The 20,091-nt window shown below is 48.9% G+C and overlaps 1 protein-coding gene across 3 annotated transcripts in view; it reads left to right on the top strand.

The window, feature by feature from the left end:
- Hrh2 (histamine receptor H2) overlaps positions 1-19,875 on the top strand; it is a 40,725-nt gene extending 20,850 nt beyond the window's left edge. The window contains exons 2-4 of one of the 3 annotated variants that reach the window (XR_013112049.1): positions 314-1,824; positions 9,252-9,396; positions 16,878-17,011. Coding sequence is in view for 1 of the 3 variants with exons in the window: in XM_076939007.1 (XP_076795122.1) it covers positions 752-1,824; positions 16,878-17,070 (1,266 nt within the window). In the remaining 2 variants the exon portion in view is untranslated. Of the gene's footprint in view, positions 1-313; positions 1,825-6,876; positions 9,138-9,251; positions 9,397-16,877 lie in introns of those variants that run through there. The other 2 variants (XR_013112050.1, XM_076939007.1) reach the window with 2 other exon arrangements.
- Positions 19,876-20,091: the final 216 nt, after the last annotated feature.

Below are 20,091 nucleotides of genomic sequence, written 5' to 3'. Positions count from 1 at the left end.
ATTTAATCAGCTGAGGACAAATGTCTACTGGAGTCGGGCAGTAACCATCAGCAAATGAAAGCAGGCTTGTCCTAGACCCGCCCCTCCACCTTTTGTTTTCTCGTGGTATTTTAGACCTACATCCTGGTACCCTTCACCATCCACCATGTGCCCTAACCATCTTGGTCTTTCCTGAGGAAGGATACCTGCAAGAGTCCTCATTGCCTCCTGATCTCTCATTAGGTGATGGACGTCTAGAAAGACTCACCTTGGAGCAGGTCATGCTTGTTGGTCTAATTCTAAAGTGCTAAACACTCGATCTTTACATTTTCAGCTCCTATGACCCCAGAGAGGGTAGCCAATAGTCTTCTACCTTAAGCCATCGATGGGAGCAGGCACTGGCCATGGAGAAGGACATGACAGCCTATGTGTGTGATTCCTTGCATATAAAACCAAAGCCACCTCAAGACCCATCCATCAGTGCCTCAGTCTCCATGAGGAACCTAGAAGGTAGATACATACTACAGACCTGGGAGAAGTCTGGTTTGGAAGACCAGCTGAGGACTGGGGTGTGAGCTTTTAAGGCCCTGTCTTACTTCATTTTTACCCATGTCCTGCACTTCACAAGGAACAGTTTGATCTATTGCTAGAACAGCATTGTGCCAGTCACTACACCCTCTTAAACTTTGGCTTGGTTGGGAGCCCACTGGTCAGAGCTGGAAGAAAATCAGCCAGGGCCAAGAGGTGAGTGTAGAAGCCACAGGGCCCCAGAATGGAGCCCAATGGCACCATTCATTCCTGCTGCTTGAACTCTACTGCATTGAAAGTCACCATCAGTGTGGTCCTCACCACCCTCATCCTCATCACCGTTGCCGGCAACGTGGTCGTCTGCCTGGCTGTCAGCTTGAATCGTCGGCTCCGTAGTCTGACCAATTGCTTCATTGTGTCCCTGGCAGCCACCGACTTGCTTCTTGGCCTCCTGGTGCTGCCCTTCTCTGCCATTTACCAGCTTTCCTTCAAGTGGAGCTTCGGCCAGGTCTTCTGCAACATCTACACCAGCCTGGATGTGATGCTCTGCACAGCTTCCATCCTCAATCTCTTCATGATCAGCCTGGACCGCTACTGTGCAGTCACGGACCCGCTGCGGTACCCCGTGCTGGTCACCCCTGCTCGAGTTGCCATCTCTCTGGTCTTTATTTGGGTAATTTCCATCACCCTCTCCTTCCTCTCTATTCACCTAGGGTGGAACAGTAGAAATGGGACCAGAGGAGGCAATGACACCTCCAAGTGCAAAGTGCAGGTCAACGAGGTATACGGACTGGTGGATGGGCTGGTCACCTTCTACCTGCCTCTTCTCATCATGTGTGTCACCTACTACAGAATCTTTAAGATTGCCAGGGAGCAGGCCAAGAGGATCAACCACATGAGCTCCTGGAAGGCGGCCACCATCAGAGAGCACAAAGCTACCGTGACGCTGGCGGCCGTCATGGGAGCGTTCATCATCTGCTGGTTTCCTTATTTCACTGCCTTCGTTTACCGTGGCTTGAGAGGGGATGACGCTGTCAACGAGGTGGTCGAGGGTATCGTCCTGTGGTTAGGCTATGCCAATTCAGCCCTGAACCCCATCCTGTACGCCGCCCTCAACAGAGACTTCCGCACGGCATACCAACAGCTGTTCCACTGCAAGCTTTCGCGCCACGACTCCCACAAAACCTCCCTAAGGTTGAACAACTCTCTGCTGTCCAGGAGCCAAAGCCGAGAAGGTAGACAGCAGGAGGAGAAGCCCCTGAAGCTCCAGGTGTGGAGCGGGATGGAACTCACACATCCCCAGGGAAACCCAGTCAGGTAAACATTGCGGGTTAGAAGTGCTGGGAGACACCCCACCCTCTGTGCAGATGATGCTGAGACCCATCCACGAGCATTTTACAGAAATCATCTCTCATCCTCTTAGGTAGAAGGTTTACCTTCATTCTTAAAAGGTCACATTAAATGTAACAGAGGTCTTACCAAGGACCACTGAATTGGGACCTGGACAAAATGCTACTTACTCACTCCAGAGCTCAGAGGCCCTTCTTTCTAACTGAACTGCCTTTCCACTCAGGTAGCTGAAATATAAGGCCCAACTCTCCCACTCAGGAGTTGTGAGTGATTACTTATATTCTTGGGGGAGTATGCAAAAGTCATATGCAAATCACTTCTTCCTTGGGGAGTGTTCCAGTTGGTAGGGAAAGAGAACAGCAGAGGTTGGAAGGTGTAGTCTCAGTAGAACCACAAGTGGGCCTCATGTGTAGAGTTTGGGAAAGGACAGACACAAGGGCAAGGGACAGGTGGCCCTCGGATAGCTGGGCTTCGGAAAGGGGGACATGGTTAGCAGATCTGGGCCATGGAGAGAAAAGGCTATGGTGACCGCTTTGATGTGAGCCAGCAGAGTAAGCCTGCAGATGTTTAAGAGGGGAGAGTTGCATTGATCTGTGGGTAGGGAAGAGAGAAAAGCAAACTTTTATAGGCTACTTAACAGCAACAACAACAAGAACCTGTAGAACACTGGGCAAGCAGAGTGCAGTAATAGTGGGGGCTGGGGGTGCACAGGATGTATCCAGGCTAGGAAGAGAAACAGAATCTAAATGAGATTTCAATCAACTCACCAGGAGGACAGGGTCACTGCAGGGTGTTTCAGGGACCCGTGGCATTGTCTTGAGAGGCCCAGAGGAAGCTTGATGTGTGCAGAGCCAGCTCCTGCTTGAGTCCTGAAGAGACGCCCTGAAAAGCACCTAACAGAGGAGTTGCCCAACTAAGGTGGCTTTTCTTCCTCTTCCCACAGACCATGCTTTAGTCCCCTACCATGCTGGTCAGTGGAGCAGACCCAGTCATTTCTTTTATTATCCATTCTTTTGCAAGCCCTGATGGTAGGCTCTGAGCTCTGAGGGACAGCTGGAGGTAGAATTGCCTCATTAGGTTCCCAGTTCCTAGGCTTCATCCTGTCTGTCCTCATAGGCGCCACGCCCTCCTGGGTGTGAGTCCTCCCTTAGACTTCACACCTGCTCCTCTTCTCCCTCCCTCTGGAGAAAACCTTAATTGTTTCTGAAACTCTCGCTACAGTGTCACAAATTGTATCATTCTGGCCTCTGGACTCCACTCACCCTTCGCTATCAAGTCCATCCACCAAAGGACAGCACAGGGTGTCCCCACACCTGAAGACTTCCTTGTCTCTGCCTGATGGGTAAAATACCCCCCTCAATCACATCATTCCACCTCTTTCACAAAGCTGATTGAGTTCATCTCAGAGGAAGAATAAAGACACAGGAGGAATAGACTAGACAGAAGGGGGGGGGGTCCTGTTTGGTTAGTCCTATGTGTTACTTTGTATCAATCATCCCTTCTAGCTGCTCTCTGAGCATCCTGGGCAGTGTGAGCTTTTGAATCCCTTAGTAAGGTCAACTCCCAGCTTCCCTGCTGACCGACATTATATCCTCTCTGCTCTGTCTGAGGGCAAGAACAGAATTCACCCAAAACCTTTAACTCTGCCAAGAATCTTGAAGGCAACTGACCCAGACTCTCCTGAGTAGAAAGGGGAAAGGTATAGTCAGACAAGGTAGAGACCTCAGGAGAGGTTAGCCAAACTAACTGGTCCTACTTTTTCAGCTTGAGGCTCAGTCTGCCCCTCCTCAGCCCCATTGTGGGGGACACTTCACCCATCTCATTCCCTGATTCCATCACTAGACATGAGCTTTTTACCAAGGAGTTACCAAACCCTTGTTAGACCCCAGTGCTCTCGGCACATAGCCCTGAGCAGGGCAAAGAAGCAGAGTTTCTCACAGGGTGGCCAGCTGCCCAGAGACAAACCAACTTGTATCCGGCCACCACCTTTCCAGACATGACAAAACTAATATTCCACTCCACACCTGTCTGTTTTCCAAGCCTGGTGTCTGTCCACCAGCAAACACCTAGACTTGAACTTGGCTCTGCTTTTGACAGACATCTCAGACTCAGTTCTGTAGATACCAGAAGGGGAAGCCGAGGCATTGGAAGGCTTTGACGAATCTGTAGTGCAGAGCAGGCCAAAAGGCTGGGCCCTTTGGGTCTTATTCCTCTACTCACTTGCTCCCATAATCTCTGTGAAGATAAGATGCATGGGCACTTAGCCTATCGGTACCACTGAGCGGGAACTTCCTCATTCCTGCAGAGCCCCATTGTTTCTGCCTCTGGCTTGGCAAATACCAAGGTGCCTTGAGGGCTGGAGTCCCAGTTGGCTACCTCTATCTTCATCTTTGAACCCTCCTCTTGCCAAGGAACCAGAGTGGCCTCCAGCCCCCGAGTCTGCCTTTCTTCCCTCTAAAGCCATACAGTCTCTTTCAAAAAGCAACTGGATTGTGGTTCAACCTTTCTGTTGCTTTTGGGGTGAAGGTCAAAGTCAACCCAGCCACAGGCGCTAAATACCGGGAGCCTGCAAATGCACAATTTCCTCTTGTGCGTACGGTTGGCACCTCCTAGGCAACCACATGCTATCTCACCTTCAATATGTGTTATGTTTGCACACACACACACACACACACACACACACACATACTATAAGCTTCTAGAGGACAGGTCTTGCCCATGTCAATCACTGTTGGCTCCCTGACAGCCAGCACTGTGCCTGGCAGGCTGGTGAATAAATGAATTCCTTGTCCTAGGTCTCTGAGAACCCCAAGAAGTGGTCAGAGTCACCCACTGTTAAACATCAGGAAACCAAGCCTCAAAGAGGGAAGCTAGGGAGCCTAGAAAAGCTCAGTGAGAGCTTGTTCCCTTTTTGTATACACTGAGTCACAGCAGGCCTCCCTCTAGGACTTGGTGCCAGAAGCAGATCTCACAGAAGCATCCAGGGCCATCTCTGAGTCACAGAGCCCCAGTGGGAAGTCTCCCCCCCCCCCCCAACCCTCCCACCCCCACCAGCTGTCACAGATGGCACATGATAATGATATATAAAAGTGTGTCTAGGTAGGACAGCCATTCATAGACCCTTCACCACAGCATGAGCTAGCTATGCAGGGGATGGGAGATGAGAGGGAGGGGTGTGGGGGACGGGGACTCTCAAGTTCACTCTCTAAAGATGAGGCTCCAATATCCATTGACATGCCAGAGCTTCAAGTCTAACAGACATGCTTCCCTAGAGGAGCCATTATCAAGAAGGGAAGTTTTCTTCATGGGCCTAAATTTATTGTCTGGTTCAAGAGCCTAAATGTGTTTATTCCCTCATCTGACTCTGATATGGTCTAGATTTTTAGCACATTGGTTTCAGCATTTAACAGCTCCTTCCCAAACAGTAAAATGATAGAGGCTGTTCTCCCTCTGACTGACTCTGGGGTCCTGCTGGCTGTCTTGTGTAGAACAGGTCTCCTTCTCTGTCCTGATGTTAGCTGCCTGGAGGTTGGATGGACCCAGTATGACTCATGGTGCCTCAACCATTCTGACTGCCTTTGAGAGTAAAGGTGTAGGCCCTTACCATCCCTGCTATATGGCAGGCTCAGGCTCGTGGACAAATATATTTCTTTGTCATGCATCTCTTCCTCTTCCCATCTCTATTTCATCTTCTTTCCTTCTTGTTTTCTCCCAGTCAGTTCAGGTACTATCCGCCCACCCATTCAAAGTGCACATGCCAGTGGTTTCTAGAACCTTCACAGAAGTGTGTGGCTATTGTCATAGTTAATTCTGGGGCACTTATATTTCATCAAGAGAACCCCCAGTCCCTTTTGTTATCACCTCTCAGTTCCCACCACTCATTCCTTTAGCCTCTAACTCAAGGGAAACCCCCTGTCTCTGTGGAATTATTGTCCCTCAACAGTTTGTGCTTGGTTTCTTTCACTTAACATGATGCTTTTTTTAAAAAATACATTTTTATTGTGTCTAGTCTTCCTTTATCCATTTTTTTTTGTCTTTGCTTTTCTATCTTTCCTTCCTTCTAAGACCTGTTCCTCCCTCACTAGGGACAGGTGAGGGCATAGTGGACACAGGGAGGTACTATGGGCTTTGGACACAGATAGTCATCCACAGGCTTGGCTGAAGAGATCTGGGGTAAGGCAGTGTCTGGGGCCACCTAGCTTGCCCAGATCTGACCCTCTTCCTCCTCCCTCCCAGGTGGGTTCCAAATGCCTACCTACTGCAAAGCTGCTTCATGAGCTGACAGCCACAGCCACAGCCACAGCCACAGCCACAGCCACAGCCACATTAGGCCGCCGCTTCCTCTTTCTCTGAAAAGAGTGTGGGCTATGAGAGCCCTTCTAATTTTTAGAGGAAGTTGGGGGGAAGAGAAAGAGCAGTGGGGACCCTGTTGTGGCCCCAGATGGGTTGGTTGCTCACTGGAAATAGCAAATCTGGGGATGGTGCCAGATGGAAGCTGAACCCCTACTTTACCTTCTTCCCCAGACTGTGCCCCTCCCCTGGCCTCTCTCTAAGGTGTCACTAGGTACTGCCTTCCCAGGGCCTGGGAGAAGAGGAAAGGGCCACCAACTTGTTAACTTTCACCTTTGAGGAAATGACTTCACTCAGCTGAGCAGACAAGGGGAAAACCCCAAAGCCCCTTCCCCTGTGGGGCACAGCCTCCAGAATAGTGTGTGACTTGGTAGCACAGAGGGAGCCCTCCACCTTGCACCTGATACTCTGGGCTGAAACCAGCCAATGTGTCCTGTTGGGGACACACCTGGAAGGCTTGTACACCTTACAGGACCCACAGAAGATATTCCAGCAGGATTTTTTTTTCCTTCAGAGTGTCAGATAGGTTCCATATCTAAACTTGTAAGAGAGAAGTCAAAGATCTTATTGCCTATGCCTTTGCAGTACCGTGTCTATGTTAAAACACACAAATTCTTAGCGCTATGCTGGGATTGCCTGCACTGTTCAGCACTGTGTCTCCCTGTACAGGTTCTTAACCTAGAAATGGCAGCCTATGCCATACAGCTGAGGTGTATGCAAGGCCCCGGCAACTCAGAGTATGTAAGTACACACTGTGGCATCTGCACGGTGGTCTATCTCCTAACCATGTGTTTATCAGATCCTGTCAATTGCTAAATAACACGTGACTGTTGCTCCATCTGCCAATAGCTCCAAGGCAGCCATGATCAACAAATAAGCGCAAGAAGGTGTCTGTGTCCCACTAAAGTATTGTTTACCGACACCAAAATGTCAGTTGCATAACATTTTCATGGGTCATGAAGTGCTACTTTACATTTTTATAGCCTTTTTTATTTGAACAGACAGTAGGTAGGGTTGAACGCATGGACTATAATTTACCAATGCTGGTGTAGGGGTAAGACATGAATACCAATTCCCAGCTACACACCCTGAGACTTTAAGCATATGCCTGCCCTCTCTGAACCCAGCTTTCTCATCAGAAAAAAAAAAAAAAAAAAAAAAATGGAGATTAAAACTACTACCCTAAAAGGAACAGGATGAGATTTAGCACCAGCTCAGGCACAGTGCCTGGCACAGCTGTGTCAACACCTGGGAAGCGTGGATTTTATTCCCTGGGGGTGCCTTTTTGCATGGGAGAAGCTGAAAAGTTTAGGGCTCCTGTGGATTTCCCAGGACACTGAGTTACTCAAGTTGTCTCCTGAGTCTGGGCCTTCTGTCCTTCATCTGAAAGTTGGGAACTTGGATTCGTCACAGGAGAGCCTCCCAACAATCACTACATATCAGTGCTTAACAAGGGAGGGAAATTATGCCCACAACCCCAACTGTGTTATGTCCAGAGTCTCTGGCGGTGGCAATGGGGAACGTGGTTTTCATACCGATGAGTTGCTTAGTGTAGAGAGGCAAATGCGATGAATTTGTTCTTGTCATGATTAGTTACAAGTGCCAGAGCAGGGCCAGGTCAGGGCATCAGCTACACACAAGGCGGCTCTACAGCAACATCCCCCAGCCTTAAGAACAGGCAGCCTGACTTGCTGGTGCCTCTGCCTTTTCTGTAACAGTATCTGCTGGCTGCTACTCTGAGAAGGTCAGGTTCTCAGAGCCCCAATATCCTCACCTATAAAAGAGCTGGTCCTGCCTTTGCAAAAACAGCGGTGAGCCCCAGGGGTCTTTGCTTTGGGGTGATGCTGGTATTTATGTAACAGTGAAGCTGTTTACAGCAGAGTGTTGGGAGCCAGGATGGGATAGCATTGCAGGGTGTCTACATCTGAGACTCCCCTGACTGGGCCGTCATGTCCTCCCTGCCCAGAAATAAGAAGTGAATGGGGACCTGTACCAAGGGCTGAAGGGTGGCAGGGATTAACACGTGACCATCAGTAGGTTTTCTTGTCCTGTGTGTGCCCCATGCTAAAGCTGCAGGGCATGGGGCACACTACATCACAGGCTACATAAGACTTAGTACAGTGTTGGAGGACTGACTGCCCACATACCACCATCAGCCACCGACTGCCGTTCAAGACAGGTGGCAGGGAAGTCCCTGACTGTGTTGCTTTCAATTCATCCCAGATACAAAGGACAGAAAGCGGCCAGGGAGACAAAGCCACCCAGGTCCAGCCAGATAAGCTGATGGATTTACTGGGGGCACATGAGCACGTGCAATTCCGACAGCTGCATCCCTGAAAAGCTGACCAGGAGCTTTACGGACACTGCAGCAATGCAGCTCCCCAAGTGGCTGCACCACCCAAGGGTGTCCTTCTCCAACACAATTGCTTACTTTTGCATAAGCTCAGGAGTGAAGGAAGTTTCTTGTAAGTTCCATGACCCTCTGAGCCTCCCTTTCCCCTCTTGGAGGCAATGCTAATTTTTGCTTAAATACAATCTACAACTGAAAGACAGAGAGGATCCTTATTCATACTGTTCAGGTGCACATGTGGTGACAGTCCTGTGCTCTGCCCTCCTCATCTCACCCTGTGGGACTGGCCTCTAAGAAGTGTTGCTCCTCCACCCCTGCCCCCCCCTCTTTTTCTCTCTCCACCCCTCCCTATCTCCCTCCCTCCCTCCTTCTCCCCCTCCCATTCTCCCTGGTGGGAGCTGATGCTTGCTCTAATTCCTCAAGTCTTTTTTGATTCATCCAGTCTAGAGTCTCAAGTCTGCCAGCTCACTCCTAATCCCTGGGAAGCTGACCTGAGAGCACCTCGTGGAAGCTGTCTCTCAGAGGCAGCCAGCTGACCTGGGCATTACTTCCTTTCTCTAAAACTGCCTCTGTCTGACAAGTGAGTGTGTCAGCCAACTGTGTCAGCACCTCCCTCTGGAGTCAGGGAGAGAACTGTCAGCAAGTGCTTGGGTGTCCCCAGGGTAAGAGTCTTTCTTCCTTTCTTTCTGCACAGGGAACAGACAGACCACGATTTCACAGATGAAGGAAAACCTTAAGTTTCCAGTGTCAGACAACTCTGTCACTTCCATCTGTGACCCCAGTGACTCTGGATGCTGAAGGCAGTCACTACAGGACTCGCCCCACCTCCAGCCTCTGGGGTAAGTTCCCCAGGCTGTCTGGGCCCCTCTAGACCTGTCCTGTGGCATTTCTGTGCCAGTACAATTGGAATGTATGGCCCGGGTCACAGGTGGCAGCTGCTAAGCTTCTCTGCGCACTGTCAGGAATTAGTCACATGCACAGGCCCTGGCTCGTGTTGCCTTTTGTCTGTCTGCTGCCATAAGCAACTCCAAGATGAACATCCTTGAACAAAGAATGCCCAGATTTCTTTCAAACTTTTCTTAGAAACCGAGTTTCTAGAAACAGGGTTCCGGGCCAGAGGGAAGGGATATTATTTTAGGCTATTTATTTCCACTTTGTTTGTCTTCAGGACAGGCTATATGGGCCTTCCTGTTGCTAGCCACATCTGAAGGTATCACTTCCTCAAAACCATATTCAGCAGTAGGATCCTGTAAGTGTCGCATGGCCAGCTGACCAGAACCGAGGATAAAAACCAAACAGGAAGAAAGAGCACTGGCCTAGAAAGATTGTGGTAGGCACCTAGGAGGAGGAAGAGGTTCTGAGGAGCTGAGGAGCCATGTGAAGGAAAATCCCTGTCCTAACTTAAGTCTGAAGCCCTTAAGATGCTGGAGAGCAAATTAAGAACTCAGAGAAGAAACTAGCATGAATACCCAGGAGACAGGCACAGGCTACGGAGCCCCAGAGCAGGGTCAAATGGCAGGCTTCACCAAGCTTCAGGTCCACTATTGATGCAACAGGCATGACACTCTGCCTGCCTCAACAATGAGGTGCCAAGAGCGAGTGAAGTGGACTTCCCGAATGCGTCAGATGCCCTAGGGGCTTTTTCATAAGCAGCAGGAGTTTGGAGGGAGTTTAGGATCTTCTTTATCTTAGATAAACAATCCTGAGGCTGGTGGCAAGGCTCTGTAAATAAAGGAACGTTCCAACAAGGTTGATGACCTAAGATCCACATGGTACAGAGACCTGACTGTTGTAAGCTGTCCTCTGATCTCCACATGTGCACCATGGCATACACACGTTCTCTCTCTCTCTCTCTCTCTCTCTCTCTCTCTCTCTCTCTCTCTCTCTCTCTCTCATGCATGCACACATGCACACACACATTAGTTTGGTTTTTTTTTTTTTAATCCAGTTCCAAGAGAGGATTCACAAGGAGACAGATTAAACAAAGCTAGACCTAGCGAGATCTGAGTGGACCCACATTCCAGAGAGATGGAACCATGTAGCTCCTGGCCCAACCTCTGCTTCATGCCTCCTGAGGAGAGCGTGGCAGGGAGTCTGGTGCAGCTGGTCTTCCCGGAAACCACCATCTTTATTTGCTTTGAGTCCATGGGAAAGTGACCGAAGTACCCAGGTTCCGGTTCCTCATCTAGAGATGATCAACAAATGTTCTTCTTCACATGGGAGTTGTAAAGTGAAGTGAGTCTTGCAGATTCTCAAAGGTTTTTGTCCAGCAGTCCAACGCCATTGGGTAACAAAGAGACAGGGAGGAGCTAAACAGGAAGTAGGGCTCCCCACACCTTTGTTTCTCCTTCAAGCAACGTGTTCACATGCTGTAACGTACTGTATAAGTCAGGGCTCTCTAGAGTCACAGAATATATGGAATGTCTCTGTATATTGAGGGAATTTGTTATGATGACTTAGTCTGTAGCCCAACTAACCCAACAATGGTCAGTTGTGAATGAGACGTCCAAGACTCTAATAGTTACTCAGTCCCATGAGGCTAGTTGTTTCAGCTGGTCTGATGTGCTAATGTGCTGGCGAGTAAGTACAAGCAGACAAAGAAGAGTGAATCTTCCTTCTTCCAATGTCCATATATGGGTCTCCAGCAGAAGGTATGGTCCCAATTAAGGTGTGTACCACCACTCTTGGATCTGGGACTTGCTTTGTCCTAGACTAACCTTGAACTCAGAGATCTCCTTGCCTCAGACTCCTGGGGCTAACGGCATGCGTTACTTTGCCTGGGCCTAAGCTTTTCATGGCCACTGTGCCTCAAGATCCCCATGCCAAGATCCAGGTCAGTAACTTGTATCTCCCAGCCTCAAGATCTGGACCACAGGTGAGCCCTCCAATTCCAAATATAGTAGAGTTGAAAACCACACAAACCCAGCACCAACCTGTTGGCTGTGTTGCCTCAGGTAAGTTTCCCAACTTGTCTGACCTTTGCAACCCCTCCCTCCCCAGTACAATAATCCATCCCCAGTGTTAGTGTAACAAGCAACTGAATACACAAGACGCCTAGGGCCAGGCCTGGTGTGCGTAATTGCTCGTACATGATGGCTTTTCTGTGGTTCCCATCACTCAGTGCCCAGAGCTTAGATCTAGCAGGTGTGTGTAGCCACCATTCCTATATTACCAGCAACATGTACTTGGCTAGACCTGAATCTCTGGTTACCCGAGCTGGTTCTCAGCCAGCAGGCTGCTGAGAGAGTCCCAGGCCATACACCCAGCACAAGCTCAAGATGAATGTGGGACCACACACTTCGCCTTGAGAGAGGACACCTGAGAGAGTCACCTAATCCCCCTTCCCTGCACCCTCCCAGTGCTGGGGGACTATTTCCTGACAAGGGGTATATTGGTCAGCGTTCTGTTTCTGAGGAGAATTAGCTGAAGTAACAGCTTCAGGTTGAGAAGTCTCAGTGTGTGGTCATTGTCTGCTTTGCTTCAGGTCTGAAGTGGCAAGTACATCAGAGAATACTGGGGAGCAAACAGCTCGCCTCATCCTCATCATGGCTGGGAAGCAGAGAGGGAGGAGGCAGCTGAGCTAAATCTCCCTCCAGAACATACTGTCAGTGACCCAATTTCTCTCCACTAAGCCCTTCCTTTTAAAGGCACACACCCCACACCACCCTGACACATACACCCCACTAGTACACCTGACTGACCACCAAGCCTTTAGCATGTGAATCTTTGTGGGAGGGGCGACAATTGAAGGGTGAGCTCCTTTCCCCTATCTCCTGAGACACTGCTGAGAGACATTCCACACAGAGTCCTGAGGAAGGGTCAGCCTAGGCTACAGGGAACTTGCCAGGAATGTTAGCCAGTTCTCAAATTCCTGTGCTCCAAGGCCTTCAGTAGCTCCCCAGTACCTGGAGACCATTCCTCAGTCAGAACCATCCTGCTGCCACAGAAAGGATGAATTTCTGTCTCCTCTGCATCTTTTCCTCCCCTGTCCTCAGAACACAGCCCCAGTTCATGCTGTTCCCTGTGCCCCACAATCCCAAACATTTGGAGGTGCTGTTGAATTCCCACCCATTGTACCAAGCAAAACACAAATGTTCCCCCTATTCACACCTCAGAACAAGAAATGGCTTCTGTTCTACACAGCTCTCGTGACAGAGCTGGTTCTCACTCACAGGTAGAGTAGACACACATGCTCAGGCATTGGGCATGCACATGTGTGTGCATGCATACCTAGCCACACATAAGCCACTCTTAATCTCTTGTGCCCCTGCTTTCTGCTCACCCGAAGGTCCACACATTGTTCTCTGTCTATACCTCAGCCATTGTTCTGTGCACGCCATCACCATAAGTCACTAGAGGTTGGTTACTCATCTTGTTGTCTCCGAGGCTGTCTTCCGGTATCATTCTATCATATGCATGTAGTCTGTATCCCAGAGAACAACAACTCATCATAGGAAGCAGTTCGTATGCTTTGGAATCAGGCTCAAACTGCCCTCTGAGGAGAGTACTTGGGGTATCTCCACCTCCCTGAAGCCTCAGTTTTGTGGTGAAAACATTTGCCTTGTAGCATCATTGTCATAGTGGAAAAAAGGGCATGGCGACCAGGTAAAGACTCAGATGGTGCTGTTTCTTATCTATCATTTTCTGTGGGTTTTTAAAATCACATTATTTTAGTGTGTGTGTGTGTCTGTGGTGTGTGTGTGTGTGTGTGTGTGTGTGTGTGTGTGTGTGTGTGTGTGTGTGTGTGTGGTGTGCGTATGAACGTGCATCATGGTATACACAGAAAGTCAGAGGACAACTTATGGGAGTTGATTCTCTCCTTCCATCTTGTGGGTCCCAGGGATCAAACTCAGATTCTGTCTAAACACACCCAAGGACATTTCAGATATCTGCTGAAATGGCACCACCACCAACATACACACATATACACACTCACATGCACACACATAAACACAAAACACGTATGCATGCACACACTCACATACACACACACACACCACCTGCCACTGTCTGCTGGGATTCCTGCTTTCAAGGCTCTGGCAGGCTAGTTGTGAGGTGAGGTAGGCAGCAAGCAGGTGAGGACTGCCATAATCAACCAGAATAGGCACTCCCACACCTGCCTGTCTAAACTGACCAAGTCAGAAAACAGGTAGGTCTCTTGAGATTGACTGAAGCATTTATTCATCGATTCACACACACACAAACATCCACTCTGAGGTAGACAATGGATAAAAGAAGGTGAAAGACCCAGGACAGGGAGATGGCTCAGAGAATAAAGGTGATTGCTGCCAATCCTGACAAGCTGAGTTCGATCCCTGGGTCCCTCATAGTGAAAGTAGCAAACTGTTACAAACTGTCTCCCAACTTTCCACCCAGGCAGGATGGCTTATGTGACACACGCAAATAAACACATGGGGTTTGTCAAATGCAAAAAGAAAGGAAAATTTGCCACCTACCGTTTTTGACACCCCTAGCTTAGTCTGTGAGGCAGAGAAGCAATCCAGTGGCCAGCTCAGGGAAGTAAGTGCAGAAACATGAGAGGAGTCTGTAATTCTGGGAGACCTCAGAGACAGCTGTCCAAGGAGGTGACAACTATACAGCCTTGAAACAGGAGTAGAAACGGTCACCCAAGGAGAAATGAAGGGCTGGGAACATAGCTCTGTGGTACAGCTAGCATGTGTGGGGCCCAGGGTTCCAGCCCTGACACCCTGAAGGTGGAGAAGAAATGAAGGGTATGCCAAGTGCTAGGAACAACATATGCAGAGTTACAGAAACAAGCAGAGCAGTCGGTGGTTCTGTCTAGCCATCTGTCCTGTAGAGGTCAGTGGAAGAAGGCCCTGGAGCTCATGTCCTGGTATGTTGCTGTTATCACAGAGGGAAGCCAGGAGTCTGGAGAGGAGTTGAGGGAGACATCCCATGAGGAAATATTGTTCTGACCCCTGGTGGCTGAATGTATTCTAACACCTTCAATTCATTCAAATAATAAGTACTTAGGAATATCCTTAGTCTGGACACTGGTAAGCACCAATAACAGAAGTTTGGTTAAAAAAAAAAAAGATGGTGGAGGTGGCCACTGACCCAGGCGTGGTCAAGGGTAGCTTGAGTGTGACTAGAACCAGTGCTGAGGGTGATCAGGGACTGGTCCTTGGCCAGCGCTCAGCTCAGCTTCTCATTGTCAACAGGCTTCCTTCTACCCCTTTCCTCATGTGACCTGCAGCTGGCCCAAGCTCCTGTCTTACAGTCTCTCCAGACCCAATAGAAAGATGCTCTTCTCCCATACTGCTCCAGTAAATGTTTCAAGATAAGTTTCATTGACTAGGTATCCCCCTAACATGTAAAAAAAAAAAAAAAGAAAGAAAGGAAGGAAGGAAGGAAGGAAGAAAGAAAGAAAGAGAAAAATATTAGTGAAGAAAAAATAAAACTAGCAAAAATTTATTGATAGAATTAGGTCTTGATTTTTCTATCCTGAAACTAATTGCCGTGAGCCCAGTGAAGAACACAGCAAAGGGGTTAGGGATGGGGAGGTCGGCTTCCCCTCTTCCACATGGGCTAGAGTGGGGATCTCAGGGGAAAGTTAAAGTGTTTCCAGGAGAAGAAAATGAAAAGGTGGCCCTGTTCTCTCTTGGAGCCCAATCAACAGTCTTGGCAGCAAGTGTTGAGGCTCAGACAGAAATGGGTTATGGAGCTGTGAGAGGGGTTGAGGACGGAAAGCCTTCTAGCGTCTCTATGAACCTAGGCTGGAGTCAGCACACAGTGGACTCCTATCCTGATTTGGTGTGGGTGATGGCCTAGGCCACCGGACTTCACACGTATGCAGGTCAAAATGCCTTGGGTAGCCTTGCCTTAGAAGGGAAGGTAGCCATCCACGGGATGCTGTGGTAAGGAAGTGAAGAAAGGGGCAGTTTGGAAGAAAGCAAGAGAATATGGAGACATTTAGACAGGGTAGGTTAGTGGTGAAATAGAAATCAAGATGAAAGAAACAAGTGAAACTGTATCAGTAATCTCTTTCCGCCTGAAGTGACTCCTCAGTAGTAATTTCAGCAACAAGTATTTTCTCAGAGCTACCGGAATGTTCGTCCAAGGGCAGACACCTCCCTGCTAACTTGGCCAAATATGTACATTGCTGCTCTTGTGACATCGAGAACCTCTAAAATGCCACAGGCCTGACCTTGACCTCCAGATGAAGGTACAGAGTGTTAGGAGAGGAGGCCAGGGGCCACCTGGGAGTTCCCAGCAGTGACTCAGCCAGGATGTGCCACACACAGGAGTCTGGGAATCAGCAGAGTCTTTGTCCACGGAGCCATGCAAAGCCAGGCATCCACAGCCATAGCTATCGTGTCCCAAGCAGAAGTGTGCAGGGAAGTACAGGCTCCCTATATGGTAGAAGGAGCAGAGAGCTTGACTGTCCCACTGGATGGCAGCAAACTTCACTGTTTTCCCAAGCTTCCCCAGCTCATGCAAGACATGTGTGAGATGGCTCTGGGTTCCATCTCCAACACCATGAACATTGAAAAATGACACAGATATGACACACATTACCTGGGCCCTCTACTGTATGAGATGTTCGCTCCGGTGTGTTTTATAACTCTGGGTTCTTACCAGAGCTGGAGAATCTATAGTTATGGGTAGCTCCATATGAGATTCGGAGGAAGGATCACATCAACACAGCATGCAGGAACAGAGCAGGGATTTGAAGGCATGGCCCCTGGATGCTCCTCCTTATAGGGTGATGGCCTTCCCTGCTGCTGCTTGTAGAACTTCCCTGCTCTAAACAGGGAAGAGAATCCCACAAGCCATTGCACACCACCTCCTCGAAGTCTAAGCTTAGAGGAAGCACAGCAGAAAGGCTCATTCCATGGGCTTGTCTTGGCGATTACCTGTTCTAGCCTGCTTTCTGTTGCTGTGGAAAAAAAAACCAAACAAACAGGAACAACAAAAACCTCTATAACCAAAAGCTATTTGGGGAGAAGAGAGTTTATTTTAGCTTATAAGTTGCAGAACTATAAGCCAAGGCAGGAACTCCAGGTAGGAGCTTAAACCAAAAACCAACAGGGCGGCTGTTCACTGGCTTGCTCAATCCAGCTTGCTCAGCTAGCTTCCTTACAAAGCTCATGTTCTCCTGCCTAGGGATGGCACCACCCACAGTGGACTGTATCCTCTTAAATCAATTAGCAAACAAGAAAAGTTCCCACAGATAGGCCCATCTGAGAGAGGCATTTTTTTTTTCAACTGAGGGTCCCTCTTTCTGTGTCTGTCAAGTTGACAAGCAAGATTAGCCATGACAGTCCCCCAGCTCTGACCTGTGCTTGTGTCTCTGCAGGAAAACAGCACTGTTTTGCACCATATGCTCCAATAACCTCCTAAGCTGCTACAAGAGCCTGTGGAGGCTTTGTTTCCTCCAGCAACACCCTGAAGGACTGTCAGAGGAGCAACTGGGGGAGCCACTGTCTGAGGAGACAGAAAGGACACCATCCCAGGAAGGAATGGAGGTGTTGCCCTGTGAGGCTGTCTAGATCCTGCCCAGTACACCAAGATACTGGCCTGATCACTTGGATCTCCTTTCTGGAGCCCCTGTAGATCAAACCCCACTAAACCACTGAGGACAAACTTCAACCTGAACCTGGAGGCTCACAGAACACAGACCAGCTTCCCTGAGAGCAGATTCCAGACAAGTACTTAGGCTTATTTAGGGTGAATTCCTTGGGTTCAAAGCTCATGTTGGTGCTGGCCCTAGGAGCCATGAGCAGAGATAGCAGGACAGAGACATGTACCCAGGTGTACATGGACATGGTTTGCAGGAAACATGGACATGTGCTGAGCAGGGCAAAAGATGCTACCATAAAGCACTGGCCTTGCTTCCTTGTGGGGTCTCAATATAAACAGAAGAGAAAGGAATGGGAGAGAAGGAAGAGGAGAGAAATTGCCCTCTGTGAATACCTAACTAAGTTCCAGGTACTTTGCCTACACAGGCTCTCATAATTTATATATATACTTGCTTAGGATAAGCATCACTATCCAGACTTTACAGAGATGGAAACTGAGAGTTGGGGTAGTATGAAATGTACCTCAGGCCACTCAGCCAGAAAATATACCTGGGATAGAGGTACTCAGAAAGTACTTGGTGAGTGAATGGATGTGTGGGAAGACGGATGGATGGATGATGGATGGATGGATAGATGGACAGATGGATGATGGATGGATGGGTAGATGGATGGATGGGTGGGTGGGCATATGTATGGATGATGGATGGATGGATGAATAGATGGAGGGATGATGGCTGGCTGATGGATGGATGGGATGAAAATCCAGGCTTATGTCCATGTTTTCTAAACTACACTAACACTCAGAAGAGAAGCCAAGACAGTTTCTTAACTCAGCTAACCCTCCGCTAGCAGGTCCTAGCCCTTCAGGAAGCCTTCCATGATAAGCTACAGCCATTGATGGTGCTTGTTATCAACAAGAAATGGTGTATAGTGGACTTGTGGGGCAAAGTGTCTACGGAGTCCCAGGCAAGAACAGGTAGAAATTGGGAAGATGCAAACAGTAGAAATGTGTGGGTTGACCTAGTTCCACCTTCATCTAGCTACATGATCAGGACAACTTCCTGGCCCCTCTGGGCAGCTCTTTACCCCTCTGTACAAATGGATAAACTCCCTATCCATAGTTAGAGAACCACTGAAGAGGCTTGAGGTGAGGTTGGTGAGAGCTCCGGAGAGAAAAGGGTGTCTGTGGGCTTCTCTCCCCTAGGGCTTCTCAATGGTGTTGCCCTTCCTTAACCTCAACGCCTTGACACCCATCTTTCCTTGGGTTTCCAAGACCCTCTCCTGTCCCCCACCGTATCCACCCTTTATGTGACTTTCCAGCCCTCTTTATGACTCTGTCTTCTACACAACCATTAGATGTGACCGCTCCCTGGAGCCCGGCGACGGGACTTCTCACCTTGGCTTTCCATTTGGGACCTCATCTACATCCATGAGTTTAGTCACCAAACATAAGGAGGTTATTTACTGATTCACAACTGTAGGCAAAGCATCAGGTCCTGGGTCATTTCCACCGGTGTGTTTCAAAGGTACTTTACCTTCAACAAGTCCACAACTGCACTCTCCAACTTCTCCCTCACCTGCTTCTCCAAAGACCCCCTTCTCAAGCAAAGGATACATCCTGGGCTTCAAAAGCCTTGATCAGCCTCAACCCCTCCTTTTACCTTGCTTCTGCTCATGGGGGGACACTCTAGAGTCTTAGCTCCAACACATACCCACCATCCAACTGATAATCTTCATCTTCCCTGCCTCGCATGACCCTGCTGCTGTAATCTCCATTGGGACAACTGGAAAAGATGCTTAGATCTCTTTCCTGCATCTACCCCGCCCCCCTCCTCCCACACAGCAGCCTCAGTAGGCTGTTAAAATTCATACCCTACTGTGTCACAACCAGGGCTTTCTTTAGAATAGCCATCGGCCTGGCCTTGTCAGCTTCCATGTCCCTCCAACTTCCCGCTTCGACATCCCCTACCTTCTCTTACTTCTGCCCCTGTTTATCTTATCGTTTTATTTAGATCTACTATTTCTAGCAAACAAGGTACTCAGAGTGCTGTTTCCATGACCTCAAATGTTCCTTTCTCTTCTGGACAAGTTGATGCCATGAGATCTCATTTCCTTGAGAATTTCTTCCTTGTCTGTTCTGACCCTTCCCATACCAGGCCCTTGTCACACACCATGAAACTTTGTAGAAGATATTGGCTTGGCTATAATATGATAGTCAGCTGTGGTTTCTTGGACACCATCTTCCTCCTCTATGCATGAGTTCCTTCTGTTGACCTTTGCCTGTTGGGTCTCTGGAAGAGTATACACACATAGTAGAAGCTTAGTTAAAGTTGTCAGGGAAATGTGCAAAGAATGATCCACAGTAATATTTTAAGGGCTAGCCTGCCAATACACTTCAAGGAGTAATTTGGCCTGATGACTCCCAGAGATGACCACTGAATCTCTTTATCAAATTCCCTCTGAAAGCCCAAGAAACCCATTTAGACATCTTCTTGGGAGTCTTTCGCAGGTGAGTCTCTTAAGTCACAGACAAACAGCTGGAGACACAAGATCTCTGGTGCAAATGGACCTGCATGATCAGAGAGACAACCAACCAGGGCTCAAGACCATAGTGCCCAGGGGACAACCTGCCATATCAGAAGATTCCTGCAAATGTGAACTTTCTGGAGCCTTTCCTGGCAGCACAAACCGGGTCCTTGAAGCCTGGGGGAGGGCTAGCTGAGGAACTTAAGTCCATTCTGTGTTATTATGTTCCAATAAAGCTATCAAAACAGATGCTACCTTGGTCTTTCTCTCTCTCTCTCTCTCTCTCTCTCTCTCTCTCTCTCTCTCTCTCTCCCCCCCCCCGTGTGTGTGTGTGTGTGTGTGTGTGTGTGTGTCTTTCTCTGTCCCTCTCTGCCTCTGTGTGTTTGTCTGTCTCTGTCTCTCTCTCTCCCTCTCCCTCTATTTCCCTTCCTCTCTCCCTGGCAAGGAAATACTCCTACATTTTAT

The sequence above is a fragment of the Arvicanthis niloticus genome, chromosome 8 (assembly GCF_011762505.2).
Source record: "Arvicanthis niloticus isolate mArvNil1 chromosome 8, mArvNil1.pat.X, whole genome shotgun sequence".
Taxonomy (NCBI): Eukaryota; Metazoa; Chordata; class Mammalia; order Rodentia; family Muridae; genus Arvicanthis; species Arvicanthis niloticus.
Note: the sequence above shows the minus strand (reverse complement) of the source record. Positions and strands in the feature narration are given on the sequence as shown.